At 35.5% G+C, this 22,881-nt stretch overlaps 2 protein-coding genes across 2 annotated transcripts; one reads left to right on the top strand and one right to left on the bottom strand.

The window, feature by feature from the left end:
* Window positions 1-17,705: 17,705 nt before the first annotated feature.
* On the top strand, window positions 17,706-18,564 carry LOC126677543 (peroxiredoxin-2E, chloroplastic). Its single transcript, XM_050372217.2, has one exon. The coding sequence runs from the start codon at window positions 17,783-17,785 to the stop codon at window positions 18,464-18,466; it is 684 nt and encodes a 227-aa protein (XP_050228174.1). The 5' UTR covers window positions 17,706-17,782; the 3' UTR covers window positions 18,467-18,564.
* LOC126677542 (pentatricopeptide repeat-containing protein At5g12100, mitochondrial) lies at window positions 18,468-21,688 on the bottom strand. Its single transcript, XM_050372216.2, has one exon. It carries the CDS (start codon window positions 21,655-21,657, stop codon window positions 19,246-19,248), a length of 2,412 nt encoding a protein of 803 aa, XP_050228173.1. The 5' UTR covers window positions 21,658-21,688; the 3' UTR covers window positions 18,468-19,245.
* Window positions 21,689-22,881: the final 1,193 nt, after the last annotated feature.

Below are 22,881 nucleotides of genomic sequence, written 5' to 3'. Positions count from 1 at the left end.
ACCTTGTATGTATACCAACTGCACTTGGGCAATGCCAGAAATTTTTCCGCTTTCCAAAAGCATGTCAATTACCCGGTTAAAGGAGTAATCACATAAATTAGTTAAATGCAATTCCGCCCATCACCTAGATATCGTAGGACTGCCATGAAATGAGTGGTAACGGTTGTATAGGTTTTTCAACATCACCTAATAAAATCAATCAATCAAACTTAGACTCCCGATTTAGATTTTGTGCATATAATTAATTTAGGCCAGCCAGACTTTTGATACTTGTTAGAAACCTCTAAGATTAAATGTATGCTTATGAGAACATACTACTTACTATGCATGTCTAGTTCAGATCGGGTCATATGCGAGTATAAGTGTTTACCATGCTCTCAGACTTGTTTATTTCCAGGTTTTATATCATGTGAACTGCATATACTATTAAGATGAAATAATATAAATATGTCCGACAAATAAAACTGGTAACCGATAAGCAGAGCATTCGAGCTTTAGGGAGGTCCACGAACCCGGTCTTTTGGTTCGATGTACGGTAATTTTACCCATAAGCGAGTAAGATTACCCAGTCGGTTTAAAAGGCATTTCCTAGTTGAACTAGGTGGCGACTCCATTTTCAAAATTCATTTCCAGATCGAGAAGTTAGACATAAGCCTTGGGCGAGTGGCCCCCGAACCCCGCTCCGCTCATAGAGAAGCAGTTCGATAGCGCTACATTTAGAGGTTTTAGGAAGAACCTGGGAATAAACCTACAATTCACACCAGTGTCACATCCACAAACCAACAGAGTGACAAAGGATATAAACAAAATAAGCTGCAAAGAACTGAAGAAAAGGTTAGACGAGGCAAAAGGCAATTGGGCAGAGGAGCTACATAGTGTAGTTTGGGCATACAAAACGACACCAAGAAAAGGAACAGGACAAACGCCCTTCCGGTTGACATACACGGTAAAAGCGGTCATCCAAATAGGAATCGGCATGCCCACAATGAGAACAAAACACTACAACAAAAAAAAAACAAATGAAGAAGAACTGCGACTATCAAAGGACCACTTGGAAGAAAGAAGACATTTGGCAAACATACGAGTAGAAGCATACCGAAGTCAAGCAGCAAGATATCACAACAAAAGGGTACGAACACGTGGATTCAAGGAGGGGGACCTAGTCCTAAGAGATGCCGAAATAGGCAAGGGCGACGCTGGAGTAGACATGTAATACCCCAAAATATTTAATTATCTAATTGGACCACGTGTCCAGTTTTGAGTCGGCAGAGTGGCGATATCGGAAAGCCTTCCGATAAAAGTAAGATAAATAAGTTTTAGTAGATCGGTATTAAAAGAGATTATAGCAAAGAATTTAACATTATATTTCAATTCTAGAGTGGAATTGGAATTAGAAAGGAAGTATGTTAAGAAAGTTGCAAAATAAAGTACAGGGACTGAAGTGGTAATTTAGCCACTATGACTTAAAATGGAAATTATTTCGCCAAGGTCCGCGAAACGTTTTATAGTATATGTGGTAAAAGTTTCGGGTCAATCGGAGACCTTTTAAAATTTGGACGCGGATACGTTTTGGGCTAAATTGTAACTTTTGAAAAGTTCTAGGGCCAAAACGTAAATTAGCCAAGTAAGTCTCGAGAATAGCAATTCAAAGAGTATTGACGGAAAATAATAATTTCGGGCCAAGTATTATTTAATTGGATATAAATAATACATATAAAAGAATAATTTAACCGTTTAGTTAAATTAGAAAGTTTAAAAGGGAATTGGTTTATGTTAAAGAAATGGAGGATCAAAATGGTACATTAGCCAAGATATATATATATGTTTCTTAAGAAGGAAAGAAAGAAGGATCAGATGATCCAGAGAAAGAGAGAAGGAAGATGACGATGGATTCGATCCGTCGCGGTTTCGCCGTTTCTCGTCCAAATCGAGTGATTCTCGCGCCGATGGATTAAGAATTCAATTCTCTATCATCTTTAAGCTTCAAATTGAGGTAAGCTTGACGTTTTGATTTGGGGTTTTGAGCGGTTTTACCGTTTTAATGATTTTGAGTTTGAATTCGACGTTTTAAGTTTAAATCTTGAGTTTTGATGTTATTAAACGTTGCGGGATCGAGTTAGGACGTTTAAGCACGTCGAAAATGGCCCGGGGAATGAACCCCGGAGCTGCACATCGGCAGCCGTTTGCTGCACGAACGTGCAGTACACGTTCGTGTAGCAGACTGCACGAACGTGCTGTACACGTTCGTGTAGCAGACTGCACGAACGTGTAGCACACGTTCGTGTAGGACACTACACGAACGTGGTGTACACGATCGTGCAGCGTACTGCACGAACGTGCAGTACCCTGCTGCACGAACGTGTAGTACACTGCTGCACGAACGTGCAGTCCTTCGCCAAAGGGGGATTTTCGAATCGGGCCTTCTGGACCCTGACGCGACGCGGAAACTTGATTTCAGACAGTTGCAAGTCGCATAAACAATCACGATTTGATTGAATATCAAAACATAAACTAGGACGTTTAAAAGAGAGGTGTGATTAAGATAAAGTTGAGAGTCGTATTTGAGATACGATCGTGATAACCTAAGTTTATAACTTAGGGTTTTGATACTAAACCTACGTTTACGGATTTAACGTATAGGTCACCCGAATAAGTAACTGGCGTATCGGGGAAATACCGGATCGACGGGCCAGAATAGCTAAGGAATAGAACGACGCATGGAGCTTACGCTTGCGGGATAATAATAGCGCAATTTTGGATAGCGGTCACTGTGAGTGGCAATTTACTTTCGCGTATTATTGTTATGAAAGTTATTTTCTTATATTATGAGTATTGTCATTAAATATCTCGTATCTATACGATCTGCTCGTATAAGCTGTTTGTTTAATAGATTTGATTATATGAATGTTGTTGTACTCGTTGTTTTGGAGATAAGTGTCTAATGTGCGGTCCGAAGAGACCAACTACCTATTGGGTGTCAATAGGCTGCATGATCATTGGTGAGTCAGTCTAAAGTATCTGACTTTATGATTAAGAATTAAAATATGTCTATGTATAATATGTTATGATTTAGATACGCAGAGTGAACTAGGCTACGGTGTAGCCTGGAAGTCCCCGTATCTAGTGGGCTGGGCCCACCAGTGGCTGGGCCACCAGTGAGTTGGACTCACACTTTATGATTTAGATACGCAGAGTGAACTCGGCTACGGTGTAGTCTGGAAGTCCCCGTATCTAGTGAGTTGGACTCACACTTTGAAAATTAATAATGTTTGTTTAAATCATGAATTTATATATGTATTTAGCGTGTAACGCTATGTTTTAATAATACTATAAGTAACTTGCAAACTCACTCAGTATTTTCCCAAATACTGACCCCTCACTCTGATGTTTGCAGGTAAGCAGAGTCGGATCAGACAAACCATCTCCATTGTGCCAGAAGTCATTGGACTTGCACATGCATGAGTTCCTAGAGCTGCAGTAGTCAGTAGATGTCAGTATTAGATAGACATCTGGATTTCAAATAGTTAGTTTTGAATGTAAACTGTAATATGATATTTTAATATCTACAATTATATTATGTAAAAGAGTTTTCTAAAAAGGTTTATATATGATATTATAATTTTAAATGCGAAAAATTAATAGTGGTTTTAGGCTTGCTACGGGTTTCGGAGCTACCACTCCCATTCCCTAGCGCCGGTCTCGGCTCAATAATTTGGGTCGTGACAATTGTGGTATCAGAGCAGTTGGTCCAGTTACCTCTGCTAAAATGTGTTTGTCGGTTGAGTAACCTAGGAACTACTGCAGCTATAGAGTTGGGGTTTGTCTGATCCAAGTCGTTAGTGTGATTTGATTTGAGATAAGTATGATAAGTTGATTTGTGAAATGCTTACTTGTTTCTTGTGACACGTGTATACGAGATATATACGTATATATTGTTTTGATGAGACGTGCATATATGATATGCATTTGAAATGAAGATTCTGGGAGATGTATTGCCTCCTCTGAATAGAAAATAATTATTATGATTGTGATTTGATGTTATACATACATGCGTGCTTAGCACCAGATAGCATGAGCGATGTTATTGGATTCGATCGATCGAAATTTCAGAAAGAGTGAGAAGAAGGAATGCAAAGTTGTAGAAGTTGAGGAACTTTCCAGAAGCAGAGTTTAAAGGTCTAGAGAACTTACAAAACTCGAAGTTTATAACTTTTAAAAGTTATTTGTTGCAACGATTCTAAAAGCATAATTGTGCCTAGACCCGTAATAGTCATTGATAATTGCCACGACATTGATAGAAATGCATCACTACATACATCAATACATGCATTAATAAGACATGCATCATATGCATTATGTTCAGACGAAAAGGTGAGATGTGGCAACTCTTTGGGGATGAGAGACGTCATCACCCTAGTGCACAATTTTGCTAAGATTTAAATGAAATTTTTAAATGAGTCGTTTTATTTGAAAGAGTTTTCAAAGAGTTTTGTTTTTAATGTGAGTATACCTAGACCAGAACTCTGAGACGGAAGTGAGATGCTCGCGAGTAAGCTGTGATCTAGGCTATGAGGTGAATGAATACGTATAGTTGTGAGAATATAGAATTTGTGTCTCTAGCTAATGAATTTAGTCTGGATAGTAGATATGTGTCCGGATAGTAAAACATATCTGATGAATAACGTATGACTTGTATATTGTGTTTGATATACTTAATGTTTGATTAAGTCTATGTGAGCGGAATGCTCACAAGACTTAAGTTACGATATGTAATCAAGAAAATCTAGGGGACACTGATTTTCTTGAATTCGGCCAACATAGATGCTTATAGCTACGATAGTATTATGCGTTTAACATATACAACGCGAGTATATGTTTAGATAATTGGCCAGTATACGATGAGTCAGAACACTCATAAGACTTGCAATAAGAGACGTAATCATAGAAGGTTTTAAGGAAGGAGACGTCCCTAGGGTCCAACATACGTGGACCGCGATTAGACGTGATAATTAGTAAGGATTATATTTTAAGGAATTTATCAGTATTCCTTTATATAATCGCTATACTAGGAACGTGGAATTGCGCGAACGCGTGCTGTTGCACAACAAGTATATGAGGCACAAGAAGGAAGATCGAGGTGACAAAGGCGAATGCAACCTAGTCCAAGGCCTGCAAAGGTCATAAATGCGATAAAGGTCAACGGGAACCTAACAAGGTAAAGTGGGAATATACAGGCATCAGAAGTACCGCAATAACCCAACGACATTAAGAATCAGTTAGTAGTAAAAGTAACTGATATAAGGAATTGTGTGCCAATGATCGGACGATGGATATAAAGATAGTATCAACGTGAAGAAAGGAACACCTATAGAGATTTGATGTTAGTATACTTAAGTTAAGACTGAAAGAGTTTGACGGATCAAGTGGTATGCTAAATCCACTAGGAAAGTGAAGTAAGATGCTCGTACACATCAAGCGGATGAAGGACAAACAGTAATGTCAATGAAGATGTCGATGAAAGGTTCAACTTGTGATTAGTTCCGACATGCAATTAGAGCAATGAAAGACCAAGTAACATGAACTAAGTTTGTGACCCGATTTGGGAAATTCTTTCAACTATAAGTTCCAGTTAAGGATAATCGGGAAAGATCAAGATACTTAGATCAAGAGACAAACAACAAGAACTGTAATCGGTGGATTGAGAGTTGAAACTTCCACCTTAAGATTTTGGTTATGAAGCGGAATAGTAGGTTGTGAAAGGTACAAACGTAATGGATGTTTGTGAAATGTTAGCCTTAAATTTCAAGTTAGATCAAATTAAGAGTGATGTAATCAGTATAGAAGATTGATTATGATCCTTAAAGGATTAAGATGTATTAGGCACGATCAAATTTGTTTGATACATTCCCAGAAAGAGATCCTCAGGAAGAGGACTTCGGGAAAGAAAAGTTATCAGACGAGTTCGATGTCGAGAAGTACCGGAGCAAGCATTTCTGATTTAGAGTACGGTAGTATCACAATCTGAGGGAGGATACGGAAGTAGCCAATGGTCAGTCACGAATGGCTCTGGTCAGGTTAGGAAGCAAATGCGCTCCTTTTCACAAGGAATGCTACCAGTAGGACTATATTCCATTGACTTCCTGCGTACGGTCGAGAGATTGCCAAAGGTACATGACGTATATGATAAAGTATAAAGACGCAAAAGTAGATTATGGATAATAAGAAGTTAGTTAAAGTAAACAGAGTTAAGGAAAGTACGGATAACCTGCGTATGTCGCAAGAAATTTGATAAGCGTTATTGAGAAACGAAAAAAAAGAAAGTCACGTAGAAGGATGAAGAGAGGATCAGATGGATTAAATTCTATACAGTTGCAAGACATATAAAAATAGGAAAAGATAAAGATGACAGAGACATAGGATTGGATTCACTAACAGTTAAAACGTCAGTAAAGGTACAACAGTACAATATATAAGTAATTAAGGACGCACTACGTCGATAATTCAGGCAAAAGAACTGCGACCCATTATTTAATTGGTGATCGACGCTCAGAGTGCTGAAACAAGAAATATCAGAAATATGAGATACGATAGAGATGATACCAGCATATGATTGGCATTACGGACAGCCATAATGTTAGTACGAATACGATAAGACAAGGCATATACGATTGAAACGCACTACATCGAAAAGTTTAGACGAGGAAAGCCACAACTCTCTATTAGTGATTGATGTTGTGGATATTAAAAGTAAGTGATAAGCGCTATATAAGATACGATGAAGAGGAAAGCAAGGACTACAATAGAAGATGATTAAGAAACACGATTAGAGCGTGAATAAAGAACACAAAAAGGAATACCATAGGATCATAGCATTTAGACTATTTATCCTATTGGTTAACTAAGAATAAGGAATTAAAGAAAGATTATAAAGGAGTACATCTACGATATGGACAAAAATGGAAATAACAAGCGGAATACCAAGATAGTGGATAGTAATGAGAAGTAAGCTTAACGCTACATGATAGTATAAAGGAACAGATTTGGAAGGTGTTGCAAAGATTGAATGTGAGATTTGACATAGATTTCGCATTAAGGATTAAGAAATGTTAAAAGAATATGATAATTGGGCCTGATATTAGTTGTGCTGACAGAATAAATGTCAGTGTGGGAATACATTCCATAAGAAATTCCATAAGTATTAATGAACGTTGGTACATTGGATACTGATGTAATCCAATGTAAACAACGCTTAAGATTATCGACGATAATTAGAGATGTGACGATTGGAGATGCGGCAATAAAGAATGATATGTAAGGCGACGACAAGAATAAGTCGTGAATAAGAGTACTCATAAGGAGTGTGATGACAAAGAACTAGGAGGGAAGGAATAAAGAGTTATTATAGAAATCTAAAGACATTACCTCGATAACTCCAAGTATAAGTTATCTACGGGTTTATAGACCAACGTAGAACGAGTTGTTAAGGATATGAAAGGATAACGATACATCAAAAGACGTATCGAAGTAGTATAGATAACACTTGTAGCTATTGATAAGGATATACTACGAAAATGACTTACAACTTGAGAGTAAGGCAATTACTTAGAACAAGTAATTCAAGTAATGTAAATTTAAGAAACTTTGCTAACAATAAGTGAGTAAAGAAAACCGTCAAGGGATGACGATAACAAGTGACTTCTAGAGACACTATGGATTAGAAATACGATATCAAGAAAGGTCTGACATTTATAGTTAATGTCATTGCACCAGAGGTACAAGGATTGGAATAACGATTCCACATACCAACAAATACTGTAAGACAAGTATGGTGTAACCATTAAGGAGAATGGACTAGATATTATTAAGATAAGCTATCATTGAACATCAGTAAGGAACTGAAAGTTCAATTACGACTATAAGAGTTTATAGTAACAAATGTCAAACACATGAATTGTGTTGTAAAATAAAGAGAAGAGATCGAAGATAGATTGTCAATAATAATTGACATCAAAGTGCAAGAAGTACATAAAATAGAATAACGATTCCTTGCGCTAACTAGTGTCGTAAGACGAACACGATATTCCTACTATGAATAAGAATTCTAGATATAAATGAGATTAAGGTAAGAAGAGTATATGAAAATTCGAGGACGAATTTTTATAAGGGGGGAAGAATGTAATACCCCAAAATATTTAATTATCTAATTGGACCACGTGTCCAGTTTTGAGTCGGCAGAGTGGCGATATCGGAAAGCCTTCCGATAAAAGTAAGATAAATAAGTTTTAGTAGATCGGTATTAAAAGAGATTATAGCAAAGAATTTAACATTATATTTCAATTCTAGAGTGGAATTGGAATTAGAAAGGAAGTATGTTAAGAAAGTTGCAAAATAAAGTACAGGGACTGAAGTGGTAATTTAGCCACTATGACTTAAAATGGAAATTATTTCGCCAAGGTCCGCGAAACGTTTTATAGTATATGTGGTAAAAGTTTCGGGTCAATCGGAGACCTTTTAAAATTTGGACGCGGATACGTTTTGGGCTAAATTGTAACTTTTGAAAAGTTCTAGGGCCAAAACGTAAATTAGCCAAGTAAGTCTCGAGAATAGCAATTCAAAGAGTATTGACGGAAAATAATAATTTCGGGCCAAATATTATTTAATTGGATATAAATAATACATATAAAAGAATAATTTAACCGTTTAGTTAAATTAGAAAGTTTAAAAGGGAATTGGTTTATGTTAAAGAAATGGAGGATCAAAATGGTACATTAGCCAAGATATATATATGTTTCTTAAGAAGGAAAGAAAGAAGGATCAGATGATCCAGAGAAAGAGAGAAGAAAGATGACGATGGATTCGATCCGTCGCGGTTTCGCCGTTTCTCGTCCAAATCGAGTGATTCTCGCGCCGATGGATTAAGAATTCAATTCTCTATCATCTTTAAGCTTCAAATTGAGGTAAGCTTGACGTTTTGATTTGGGGTTTTGAGCGGTTTTACCGTTTTAATGATTTTGAGTTTGAATTCGACGTTTTAAGTTTAAATCTTGAGTTTTGATGTTATTAAACGTTGCGGGATCGAGTTAGGACGTTTAAGCACGTCGAAAATGGCCCGGGGAATGAACCCCGGAGCTGCACATCGGCAGCCGTTTGCTGCACGAACGTGCAGTACACGTTCGTGTAGCAGACTGCACGAACGTGCAGTACACGTTCGTGTAGCAGACTGCACGAACGTGTAGCACACGTTCGTGTAGGACACTACACGAACGTGGTGTACATGATCGTGCAGCGTACTGCACGAACGTGCAGTACCCTGCTGCACGAACGTGCAGTACACTGCTGCACGAACGTGCAGTCCTTCGCCAAAGGGGGATTTTCGAATCGGGCCTTCTGGACCCTGACGCGACGCGGAAACTTGATTTCAGACAGTTGCAAGTCGCATAAACAATCACGATTTGATTGAATATCAAAACATAAACTAGGACGTTTAAAAGAGAGGTGTGATTAAGATAAAGTTGAGAGTCGTATTTGAGATACGATCGTGATAACCTAAGTTTATAACTTAGGGTTTTGATACTAAACCTACGTTTACGGATTTAACGTATAGGTCACCCGAATAAGTAACTGGCGTATCGGGGAAATACCGGATCGACGGGCCAGAATAGCTAAGGAATAGAACGACGCATGGAGCTTACGCTTGCGGGATAATAATAGCGCAATTTTGGATAGCGGTCACTGTGAGTGGCAATTTACTTTCGCGTATTATTGTTATGAAAGTTATTTTCTTATATTATGAGTATTGTCATTAAATATCTCGTATCTATACGATCTGCTCGTATAAGCTGTTTGTTTAATAGATTTGATTATATGAATGTTGTTGTACTCGTTGTTTTGGAGATAAGTGTCTAATGTGCGGTCCGAAGAGACCAACTACCTATTGGGTGTCAATAGGCTGCATGATCATTGGTGAGTCAGTCTAAAGTATCTGACTTTATGATTAAGAATTAAAATATGTCTATGTATAATATGTTATGATTTAGATACGCAGAGTGAACTAGGCTACGGTGTAGCCTGGAAGTCCCCGTATCTAGTGGGCTGGGCCCACCAGTGGCTGGGCCACCAGTGAGTTGGACTCACACTTTATGATTTAGATACGCAGAGTGAACTCGGCTACGGTGTAGTCTGGAAGTCCCCGTATCTAGTGAGTTGGACTCACACTTTGAAAATTAATAATGTTTGTTTAAATCATGAATTTATATATGTATTTAGCGTGTAACGCTATGTTTTAATAATACTATAAGTAACTTGCAAACTCACTCAGTATTTTCCCAAATACTGACCCCTCACTCTGATGTTTGCAGGTAAGCAGAGTCGGATCAGACAAACCATCTCCATTGTGCCAGAAGTCATTGGACTTGCACATGCATGAGTTCCTAGAGCTGCAGTAGTCAGTAGATGTCAGTATTAGATAGACATCTGGATTTCAAATAGTTAGTTTTGAATGTAAACTGTAATATGATATTTTAATATCTACAATTATATTATGTAAAAGAGTTTTCTAAAAAGGTTTATATATGATATTATAATTTTAAATGCGAAAAATTAATAGTGGTTTTAGGCTTGCTACGGGTTTCGGAGCTACCACTCCCATTCCCTAGCGCCGGTCTCGGCTCAATAATTTGGGTCGTGACAAGACAAGCTGGAAAGCAACTAGGAAGGCCATATCGAGTAACCAAGACAAATGGAAGAGAAGCCTGCCGCCTAGAAACAATAGAGGGAAAAGAAGTACCCAGATTTTAGAATGTAAAACATCTCGAAATGTATCATGAATGAATAAAGCTCACAAAGAAATATTTAACAGAAGCTACAAATAATTCGTAAAACAAACAAAATACATGGGAAACAATCTCCAAAAGGCAATGACCACGACATTTGAGAAACATTTCTCAAAAGGCAACGCCAACATTTAAGAGGCATCTCTCAAAAGGCAATAGCCAAAACATATGAGGAACATGCCTCAATAAAAAACAATAAGGCAGCGACCAAAACATATGAGGAACAGTCCTCACAAGAAAATAGTAAGGCAACGGCCAACAAAATAAAATTGTCAGAAACATTCCACTAAGAAAGCACAAACGAAACGCATAAACCAGATGTGCGGGCGCACAAGAGGTACTGTGCGTTCGCACAGCTCACACAGCTCCATAATCCATTTTCCGGGCTCCCCGACACGCCTCGACACCCCACATGCATAAAAGATACCCTATTCTACAAAACCCGTGTTTTAGAATTTCCGAAAACACTAAAATCAAGCTGGTTTCGATGAAATAAAAATCCTTAACTTATCAAATATAAAACAGCCAATATAATCCAAGTTCAACACCGATTCTTAAAGTTTTACATTGAAATGAAGCTTAGGATATGTGGGGTTTCCGATTTCGAAGAGTTTGGCGCGAGATTCGCTCAAAACGAACTCTGAACGACGAAACTGCGGTTTGACAAAGTCGATCGATGAAAATGAATGTAGCTTTATGGATTCTTCTATTCTCTTCTTCTGATTTCTTTCTTTGAATTATATATAACATGGTTAAAAGACTTCTTTTGTCCTTGTTTTCTTTAGTTAATACATTTTATCCTTTAAACTTTTCTTTTATTCAATTAAACCGATCAATTAATCGATTAATACTTTAATCAATTCGTATACGTATTATTTATATCCAATAAATAATATAAATCCGAGAATTAATATTTTTCCGTCAAATATTTATAAACTTCGATTCTTGAGACTTAATTGTTTAATTACCATTTTATTACTTAAACTTTATTTTATATATTTTCTTGATATTTTCCTTTTAGTCCCAATTCCAATTTTTAAACTAGGATATAATATTAAATTTCTCGTAATAATCTTTCTAAAACCGACATACTAAAGTTTTATTTATCTTAATTTTTCGGAAATCTTTCCGATATCGCCACTTCGGCAACTCAAAACTGGACACGTGACGCAATTAAATAATTTAAACTTACGGGTATTACATAAATCTAGATCTTTTCAAGACTGGAGATGAATTTGTATAGATGTTATGTTAGTTTTTTTTTGTTTTTGATACTTATTATAGTGATTGTCTTTCTTTTTTAAAAATTTTATTGTCCTTTCTATATCGAAAGGTTCATTGTCCTTTCTATATCGAAATGTTTGTTTGTTGCTTTTTATGAAGTTTTGGTGAGCCTTCTATTAGTCATTGATAAAATTGGATTCTTATGATGGTAGAGCAGTTATGTAATTTTGATTTTGATTTTGTAAGGCGATATGCGAACAAGGCTTTGAGTCTTGTTATATGTCAGGTTATTAGAAACGGTTATACCCTTTCTAAATTCTTGCACTTGTAACTGCTTGATATTAATGGAAGATTATTTTGATTGTAAAAAAACAATTAAAAATCTAATAAGTATAGTATAAATGTTAATAAAAACCTAATATAGACAAATTATGAACTCTAAATAAATTAGTAAAGGATATAAACAGACTTTAGGAGAAGATTTTTCCGATTCATTGATGAAATACCTTTTGCTTAATTGATAGCCAAAATACATCATCTGCATGTCTCTTATTTTAAAAAATAGGAGATCGACGAACTGAAGATTCACCAGTTGATTTCACTTTTGTAGTTTTTAGAGCTTTCGTTGCAACAATCTTCTCCCTCATGTTTCAGAAGTTTGATTTTAGGTTGAAGTTCCGAGGCGCGACATGTAGTAACCATAAAATAGGTGGAAAAAAATTTACAAAAATAATAAAAAAATAAACAAGTGAGTTAAGAAAATGGATAAAATGTAGGGAATGTTGGAAAATGTGAAGGACAGTTAAAAAAATTGTGGTGTTTGAAAAGTAAGTAATTAAAGAATTATTGTGATGAAGAAGAAGAAGGAGCTTGGGTGAATTATTCAGGAACAAAGGATCGCTATATTCCCTCAATTTTTAAAATATAAAAAAAGTCCAAAACTGAAAAATAGAATTATTTTTATCCTGAATTTGGTAAAACCGGCTCTAAAACCCACCTATACTAATGTGACACCTTAATTTGGAGAGTGAGTTTCTAATTAGTCATAATTTACTCTAATTAAACATGTTTAAATGCTAATTAATCATAATTAATTTTTAATTAATTTAGGGGCTTTTTGAATATTTTTCTAAAAAAAATTCATTTTTTTTGTTTTTGCCGGAAAAGGGGAGCTGCTGCAGACCCATGGGACTGTTTCGAGGGTGTCGACTTTTCGGTTCCGACTTCCTAGACGGTCGGCTTTTCGGTTCCGATTTTCGAGACGGTCGGCTTTTCTGTTCCAAGAGGGTAAATCATTTTTGTTTTGTATAAAGAGTATTGTTTTATGGTTTTTGTTTTTACAATATAATTGATATTTATACAAATTAAATAAACAATTATTACTATTTGTTAAATTATGGGATTAATTTGATATGCAAAATTTTAAATTAAAAGAATTTAATTGTTTTTTTTTAATTTTATGTATTAATTTGGGGAGGGAGAGCACTTGGAGGAGTAATCGAACCCACGACCTAGCAATTTGCTGCTTAGCGCTTATAACATTTAAATTATATTTTATTGGTATTTTATTTATTAATTTGAATTTTTTAAAAAGGACCATTTTAAATTTGTTGCTAGCAAAAACCATCTTGGGGAATAAACCACCAATAAAAACCTAAATTACTAAAATAACAATTATAATTTTGAGAGATTTTATATAATTTTCTAATGAATTTTCTTTTTTTAACTGATTTTTTTTAACTGAAATATGATTAGCGGAAGTTGGCTATAGTGTTAGGATTAGTTTATCAACCATTTTTTAAAGTGTAGCACACTGCTGCTAGAGGAGGGTTCGAAACCCGGACCTCTATGAGGTGCAATGGGAATTAAGCCATCAAGGCTATAACTCACTTGCTCTTTTTATCTGATCAATCCATACATTTATGGGAAAAATTGACAACTACCCTACTTGTGTGAAAATATTATAAATTTTACTAGAGGAAAAATCAAAGTTGAATAATACAATTATCAAATTTCAAATTGCAAAAATAACAAATTTAATATAGAAAATACGGTTAGAATAAATAAGGATATAAGATGTTATGATTTTGAATATATCCTATAAATGGGTAAACTAACATATTGGGAATATATTTTCAAGAATCTTCAAGATTCATAAGGAGAAATTACTTGCATTTAACAAACTTTCCATATATAATGGAATTGCAATGACTTTTTAAAAACGTACCAATATTTGAAATTAGCAAATCAGACTTATTAAAAAATAAAAAAAAATCAGCAAATAAGACAATCAAGAAATCATCAAACAGTTTTGTAAACAAAAAATGCATTAACTCATCATAAACAATCAACAAATATGAATATACAATATAAATTCATTTATTTGTAAAAAAAATGATATACTGTCAGTTTACATGTAATTAACCATTAATAAATTAAATTTAATAAAAAAAATTATTAACATCATAAAATCATTTTTAGATAAATCTAACTATAATATGTCATAAAATTAACAGTACACCAAATTAGTTAACTGTCAATTAACCAGTAGTCACTTATTAGTTAACTTTAACAAATAAAAAAAAAGATAATTAACATTATGTATTCATGTTTTAGATAACCAACACAAGTATAGTTAACTAATAGTCAACAGTTAGAAAACATATAATTACCCCCTAATTATTTTTAAAATTATTCAAATATAATAAAAAAACAACTGAACATCAAATTTCAATTATTTTAAAAATAATCATACGTATAAAAATAACTATTAGTCACATATTAGTTAACCGTAATTAAAAAAAAGTAATTATCAATATATATTCATGTTTTATATAAAAAATCATACAAAGTTAGTTAACTATTAATTAACCATTAGAAACATATAGTTAACCTTAATTATTTTTACATCATTGTTAAAATCCAATTATAATAAAAAAGACAATGGCTTCCAGCCACCGCGCCTTCTTTCATTGTTCGCTTTCGTTCATCGTTCGCCTATCTTCGTCTCACTCCAACGACTGCTTTCTTCGTTCAACTCAAACCGCCTTCGTTCATCGTTTTTTTTCATCAGTTTGACAGAAAAAAACTGCAATATAAAAAATAACAAAGACGATTCAAAAACTTTAGAAATACTTGTAGAATTAAAGTTCCTGTTATAAGTTAACTAATAGTGTACTAATAGTTACCTAATGGTTAATTAGCATGGATACTGACAGTAATTATTTTCTAAAAAAACACACTACTCTCAGTTCACCTATAGTTAACCATCTAGTAACTCCATAATAACACTTACACAATTAACAAACAAATAAAATGCATAAAAAATAAAAATTAACATAACTAACACAATACAGAGTTCATAAAAAGGGTCTAACACATAAATACATTCTAATCTCAGTTCACCCATAGGTAACCAACTGACAATTAAATATTAACCATAAACAGATTAAAAACAGTAAACATGCATTAAAAAAATTGAAAAATTAAGACAACAAATACATAATTTAAACACATGTAAACAAAACAATCAAATAGACAACATTTAGTTACACACCCTAAAATACATTATTGAATCACAAGAAACAAAATACAAAAATCAATTAAAGGTAAAAAAATAAAGAATTTTAATAAAAATTACCTTAACAGAAGTATGAGGAGAAGGAACAATTTTTTTTCTTCTTTTGATTATCAGTGACAGTGAACTCTAGGGTTCTTACTCGTAATTTGAACATCATCAAAATCAACCTTCCGTTTGCTAGATACCCTCTTCGATTTTGTCATTGCGGGTGTCTTTGATGGGGATGATTTCATATCAGAATTATTTGTTGAAGAAGCTCTAGTTTTCACCATTCCATAATTCCTGTCAACCTAAAATCAAAAAAAAAGGAAAGATTTGGAAAGTGGGATTGGGGAGTTGTTTGAGGAGTTATTTGTAGAGAAATTTTCGGAGATATTCTTGGAATAATCTAATTGAAATTTAAATAGGGAGGTTACCATTTCTGATAAGGGCTATTTTCAAATTAGAAAACATATAATTGCTAATAAAAATTCTAAAATTCAAAAAAATTAAAAGGCCACCGTATTTCTCTAAACCCATTTCTGGGCTCGTAAAATTCTAATAAAAATGTCCAAACCCAGTAAACACTCTAATTTTCTCTACATTTATAGCAAAAGTCGAACCCATAAAAATAATAGCCAAATATATATTTGGAGCCCTGTACTTGTTATCTGTTTTAATTTGGATCCCTGCACACAAAAACACCCATTATAAATCCATGCACTATCAAAATGATCATAATAAGTCCCTCCGTCTTATTCTGTTAGAGAGTGACTCACCAACGCTTTTCTTTGAGACTGGTGATATTTGTAATATACAATTTTGCCAATTGGATCCTTACACTATAATTATTTGCTAATTGTATCCTACACTATAAATTTTAATTAAAAATTTTTATTATTCAAAATTTATCAAATAATAATTTTATTAATTAAATTAAATTAAAATATAATATAATTTTTAATATACACATTAAATAAATAAAAACATAAAAAAACACTTTCATTTTACTCATTAAAAAAACCCTACACTTCCATTGCTGCCTACTCTCACCACCGCTTGATCTTCCCAGTCAATGCCTATCGTCTCCAGTTTCGTCTTCCTCCTCCACCACTGCCAAACGTCTCCATCGTCTCAAGCAAAACCACCGTCACGAGCAAATCCATCGCCCCCAGCTTTGTCTATCGGCTCTACCATCATCTCCAGCGTCGTTTAACGGCTCCAACATCATCTTTAGCGTGGCCTTCCTCCTTTACCATATTATGTCGCAAAACGGTGACGGCTCCGATGAATAACAGTGGCCGCACAACGGGGGCAATTGTGGCAGAGTGTAGGGATGGTTCAATTTTAGGAAAATTAGGGTTATTGTTTTTTTTAGCTATAAAAGTATTTTATATGTAAATAATAGATTTGAGTTATTTTTTTATATTTAATAAAAATAGGTTTGTCTTTTCGAAACTAATAAAAATTGGGTTTTGAGGAATTTTTTTTAATATATTTAATATTTTTTAAAAAATTAAAAACTAATTGTATATTTGAAAATATTTATTTTAATTTAATTAATTAAAAAATTTAAAATAATTAAGATTTTAAATTAGATTTTAAAAAAATTGTTAATAGTTAGAGACAATTTTAATATTAAAAATAAAATTAAATAAAAAATTATTAATATTATTTGATGATAGAAGGTCCCAATTTGAATATTCTTTAGAGTAGGGACTCAATTTCCAAAACAATTATAGTGCAAGGACGCAATTTGGATATTTTTTAGTGTATGGATTCAATTTAAAAAATAATAACAGTGCGGGGACTCAATTACACATTTTACATCTGTTAGTTTTTAGCGTCATCTACGTTCCGTCTATTGGCTCACCGATAGGGACTTGAAATAGATATTTTTGATAGTGCAGGTATTTACTATGGATGTTTTTAAGTGCAGGGACCCAAATTAAAAAAGACGACAAGGGCAGGGACCCAAATATGCGTTTGGTCAAAAATAATCAGTACATAAAATAAAATAAAATAAAAATGTGTCGTCATCACAGGACAGCTCAGCTCACTTGACAATCTCCACCCACCTTTCATTGCTCACTCCGTCATCTACTCTTCGCATCCTAAAAAACTCCCCACACAGCTGCACATTTTCTCACCATACCACTCAAAACAAATGGCCGCCACTCTCTCCATCTCCCGCCTCCTCTTCTCTCCGACCACCGTCGGAGCAGCAACCGCCACCGCCACATCAACCACCGCCAAATCCCTTTCCTCAAAGCTCTCGTTCACTCCTCTCCCACTCAAAACCCAATCCAAATTCCCAAAATTCAAAACCCTAACCACCAAATCAACCGCCCCCATCACCGCCGCACTATCCCTCGGGGACAAGCTCCCAGACTCCACCCTCTCCTTCTTCGACGCCGACGGAGAGCTCCAAACCACCACAATCTCCTCCTTAACCTCCGGCAAAAAGTCAATCCTGTTTGCCGTGCCGGGAGCATTCACCCCCACATGTTCCCAGAAACACCTCCCGGGTTTCGTGGAGAAATCCGCGGAGCTGAAATCGAAAGGAATCGACGTAATCGCGTGCATTTCGGTAAACGATGCATTCGTAATGAAAGCGTGGAAGGAGAATCTGGGGATTAAGGATGAGGTGTTGCTGTTGAGCGATGGAAATGGGGAATTGACTAAGAAATTAGGGTTTGAATTGGATTTGAGTGATAAGCCTATTGGGTTGGGGGTTAGGTCAAGGAGGTATGCTATTTTGGCTGAAGATGGGGTGGTTAAAGTTCTTAATGTGGAAGAAGGTGGTGCTTTTACTTTCAGTGGTGCTGATGATATGCTTAAGTTGCTCTAGATTTTAGAGTTTTGGTAGCTGTTTTTTTGTTTGTTTGGTTGTTGTTTTTGATGAAGATGCTTAATAATATGATGAAACCTTGAGTTGGGTTTGGTTCATTTGGATAAAAATTGCTTCTTTTTTAAGTTCTTGTATTTTTTGTTGAGTAAAATAGATAGAGAACAATGAATCAGATATATTACAGCGGTTTGAGGCTTAATTTTGTTATGTTTTACTAATGTATCATAATTGTAATTACATAACAATTACAGTATAGAATGTATGTCTATTAAAAATCAAACATAGACAAAAGAGGATGAACTAGGAAAAGATATACCTCTTTTATGTCTGAAATCTTGGTAATGGTAAACCAGACAGCATCAGCCTCAGAAAAATGCTGTTTTTGCTCCTTCGTTCCTTGTCTATTAGGTACCCTTTGTAATACTATTAGCTTCCTACAGTAGCTTGCAGACAAGAAGAGCTAGTCAAGAATTTACTAATTTTCTCATTCTCTTGTTGTGGAGAGTAACAACTTCATAAAGAGAGAGCTCCTTGGGTAAAATTCCTCCACGGGTCTATCTCGTAGGGCAGACCTGCAGGGTTGTTGGATCGCCAGGTCTATTCCGTAGAGGGGTTGAATCGCCAAGTCTATTCCGTAGGGTTGTTTTCAACAAGTAGTGCAATCAATCCAAACTTCGAATCTCAATTCCGGTGCCAAAATTGAACATGAAAAAGTAATGCACAACTTATATTAGATTAATATGTAAATTATGTTTCTCAAGGCAACTTCATTGCATCTCTTATGTTTTGGCATCTGCAGAAAGCTGCTCGCTAGAGCTCCAATCATCGGTTTCTTCAATGTTCAACTCTGAGCAAAGAACTTGCACTTCTTGCAACTGCCCCTCCTGCTTAAGGCCATCTATGAGCTCCTTACCAATACTTGCATTTAGAAGGAAACCATTTTCAAACATTTCTCTAGACCAAGCATATGCTCTATTAAAATCCTTTATGTCACAGTGTCCCTTAACTAAAATGTTATAAGTATAACCCATAGGAGTCAACCCTTTAGACTTCATATCATCGACGAGATCATTTATGTTTGACGACTTTCCGTCTCTGAAATGACCCAGAATCAAACTATTGTAAGTCATTTTGTCCGTTTGAATTCCCCTGTCTAGCATCTCCTGATGCAAAGCATGCGCCTTTGCAGTGTTTCCTATCTCAGCATAGCACTGAATCATGGCATTATACAAAACTCGATCAGGAGCCAAATTCATCTGTAACATTTCATTATATAGTCTCTCTACTACTTCTATCCCTTCCTTGCTACATCCAATGATTAGAGTATGATATGTATTAACAGTAGCTTTTATGCCCAAATTCTTCATAGTTTCATATAGCTCGAGACATTTCAGGGTATTTCCAGAATTAGCGTATCCAAAGATTAACGAATTGTAAGTCGTCACATCAGGAGTAAGACCGCTGCTGGTAATCTGGAGAAGCAAGTCTTCAGCTTCCATCAACCTTGCCTTTCTGCAGAGACCGTTAATGAGTGCGTTATAAGTCACAATCGTCGGGCCTATCTCACGTCTCATCATCTCATCGAAGAACCTTAAACCATCTCTCAATTTCCCCACCACACAACTTCCGTCAATAAGCATATTATATACATGGGCATTAGGCAAAACCCCTTTGCTAATCATATCCCTAAGGACTATTTCTGCCTCGAGAATCTTCCCATCCTTGCATAAACAATTTATGAGAGAACCGTAGCTTACAACATTGGGTATCACCCCAATCTCTTCCATTTGTTCAAGAATCTCAAAACACATATCAAACCTGCATAACTTTCCAAAGCCATCAATGAGGCTGTTGTATGTCTCCACAGTTGGTGCTATATCCTTCTGGGTCATCTTCTTTACCCACTCCTCTGCCTTATCCATCTCTTTCATTTCACAAAACTTATCAATCAAAGAGTTATAGGTTATATGATTAGGCTTCAACCCTAATTTTTCCATTCTCTCAATAGTCAAAATAGCTTTATTCAAATCACTGGATCGACAATACCCTTTCACAATAGTATTATATATAACCTCATTCGGAACAAGACCATTTTCCAAAAGCTTCACCAACATCTCCTCCGCCTTCTCAACTTTCCCTTCTTGACATAATCCGTTCAACAAAACACTACCCGTATAATTACTAATCCTAATCCCTTTACCAGAGGCTTGCTCATACAACTGCACAGCACCATTCTCATCACCGCACCTGAAAAACCCGTCAAGAAGAATACTATAAGTAAACCCATCAGGCACAAAACCATTCATTTCCATATCTTTCAACACACTTTTCGCATCCTCCATTCTCCGCATCCTACAAAACCCGCTAAGCAACGAGTTAAAAGTAATAACACTCGCCTTCACTCCAGCTTCCTTCATCCTCTCCCGCATTCTAAGCGCAGCATCCACATCACCCGCCTTAAAATACCCATCAATAAGAGCATTATAAGTCACAACACTCCCCACTAAATTTCTCTTACGCATTTCATCAAACAGCTTCTCTGCATCCCTTATCCTCTTCTCTCTACACAGCCCACCAATCAAAACATTGTAGATAAACACATTAGTCCAAACTCCTCTCTTTTTCATCGAATCCAAAAGCTCCAAACCCATCTTCACATCCCCCAATTTAACCGCAGCCTGTATCGCCTTCCCGTACATAACAGTCTCAAGCCGAAGACCCGATTTCTCAATCTTGTTAAACAATTCAAGAACCTTAACAAATTGTTTATCATTTACCAAAGATTCGAATAAGAATTTACACAATTCTACAGCTTCGTGATGCATTTTCGACTCGCAACAAACGGAGACCAGCATCTCTGAGAGTGTGATTTGTAAAGGAATTGGGGATGTTGAGAAGCATGAGAAGAGATCAGAGGGTGATGAGAAATTTGATTTTGAGAGAATGATTGATTTTGTAAGAGTGTAAGCAGCGCCATTGCTGTTCTGTCGAAGTAAAGTTTGAAGGTTTTCAACTTGCTGATAGCGTTCTTGTTGGTAGTTGTTGGAGTTGAGTTGGGTAGATTGGGTTTGTTGAGAGAGTGTTGTGGTGGGGATTGAAGAAGAGAAGGGAAATGAGATGGGATTTTTGGGGTTGTTTGTTATAGTTGTAGAACGAGGGATTTTGGAGAGGAGATGAACTCGATTAGCCATTTTTTGAATTTTTTTTGGTAGGAAGCTACTAAAACCCTTATTAAACCCCTCAGTGTGGGGCTTTTCTGCTATAATTTTTTCCTTGGGCTTAGAGTTCAAAGAGAAAAGGGTTTTTTTACACAAAACCCCTAAAAAAGCATCTCTCTATTGTTTTTATCTCAAAAAATAAAAATGTGCAAAAATCACCTAAAAAGATGAAAAAGTTAGCGTAAATCACCCATATTCCAAAATAAGTTGATTTTATAGTGAAATAGGACAGATCTACCCTTTCTATGTTAAACACATGTATAACCCACAAAAAGACTGTTTGCCTTTAACCTCCTAACTCCGATCTTCATGAACAGCAGCGCGTACGAAGATGACCATTAAATTGAGTTCAGCCACATATGATTCTCATCGAAGGAAGAAGAATGGATTGTTGCTCCAGCGGAGAAGGAGGTACTGGTGTGGTTGTTGCTCGTCCAAATGCGACGGCAATGGCGAGGATGAAGCAAGATGCGACGGCAACGGTTGATGAAAGGATGCGACGACAACGGCTAGGATGAAGTGAGATGCGACGGCAACGGTTGATGAGAGGGATGCGACGGCAGCAGTTGATGAGAGGGATGCGACGGCAGCGGCTAGGATGAAGCGGATTGCTCAGATTTTAAAATTTGACTAACCCAAATCGGAGACGGTAGCCATGGAAGCAAGATTGCAACAGTGAAGTGAAAAAGTAGACAACATTTTTGTTATTTAAAAATCAATAGTAGATTGAAAATTATTTCCTATCTAATAAAATTTTCTTGTACTGTGATTCATATGTTTTTCAATTCAAAATGGTATAATTGATGTACTGTTTGTTGCAAAAAATTTGATTGTGATTATATCAGATGGTTGCAAGTACAAGGTTTTTTTTGATTATAGTTCATGTTTGGAATATATTTTTGAATCATCTATTAAACGTTGAATCATGCTAATTAATCATAGAAAGTTTTTAAGGAAATGGTTTCTTAGACGAATCCCTACAAATTCAAGAGGCTGACAGTGACAAATGAAGTTTAAAGTGCTGATTTTATGATTTTGTTTTAGAATGATACATGTGACCACTTAGGTTGTTGATGGAGTTTTGCAAAATCTTACAATTATATTCATTTTGTTTTAAAATCAATTTAATTGTAATAAATTAGACATTTGTGGTGTGTTTATTTTAGCGTTTGTTGAGCATTTGATCTAGAAGCGACT

The sequence above is a fragment of the Mercurialis annua genome, linkage group LG4 (assembly GCF_937616625.2).
Source record: "Mercurialis annua linkage group LG4, ddMerAnnu1.2, whole genome shotgun sequence".
In the NCBI taxonomy this organism is placed as follows: Eukaryota; Viridiplantae; Streptophyta; class Magnoliopsida; order Malpighiales; family Euphorbiaceae; genus Mercurialis; species Mercurialis annua.
This window is presented reverse-complemented; position numbering and strand designations above follow the sequence as displayed.

Bases quoted from the DNA above. Each gene is read 5' to 3' on its own strand.
- LOC126677543 (XM_050372217.2), top strand. From the start codon at position 17,783: ATGGCCGCCACTCTCTCCATCTCCCGCCTCCTCTTCTCTCCGACCACC.
- LOC126677542 (XM_050372216.2), bottom strand. From the start codon at position 21,657: ATGGCTAATCGAGTTCATCTCCTCTCCAAAATCCCTCGTTCTACAACT.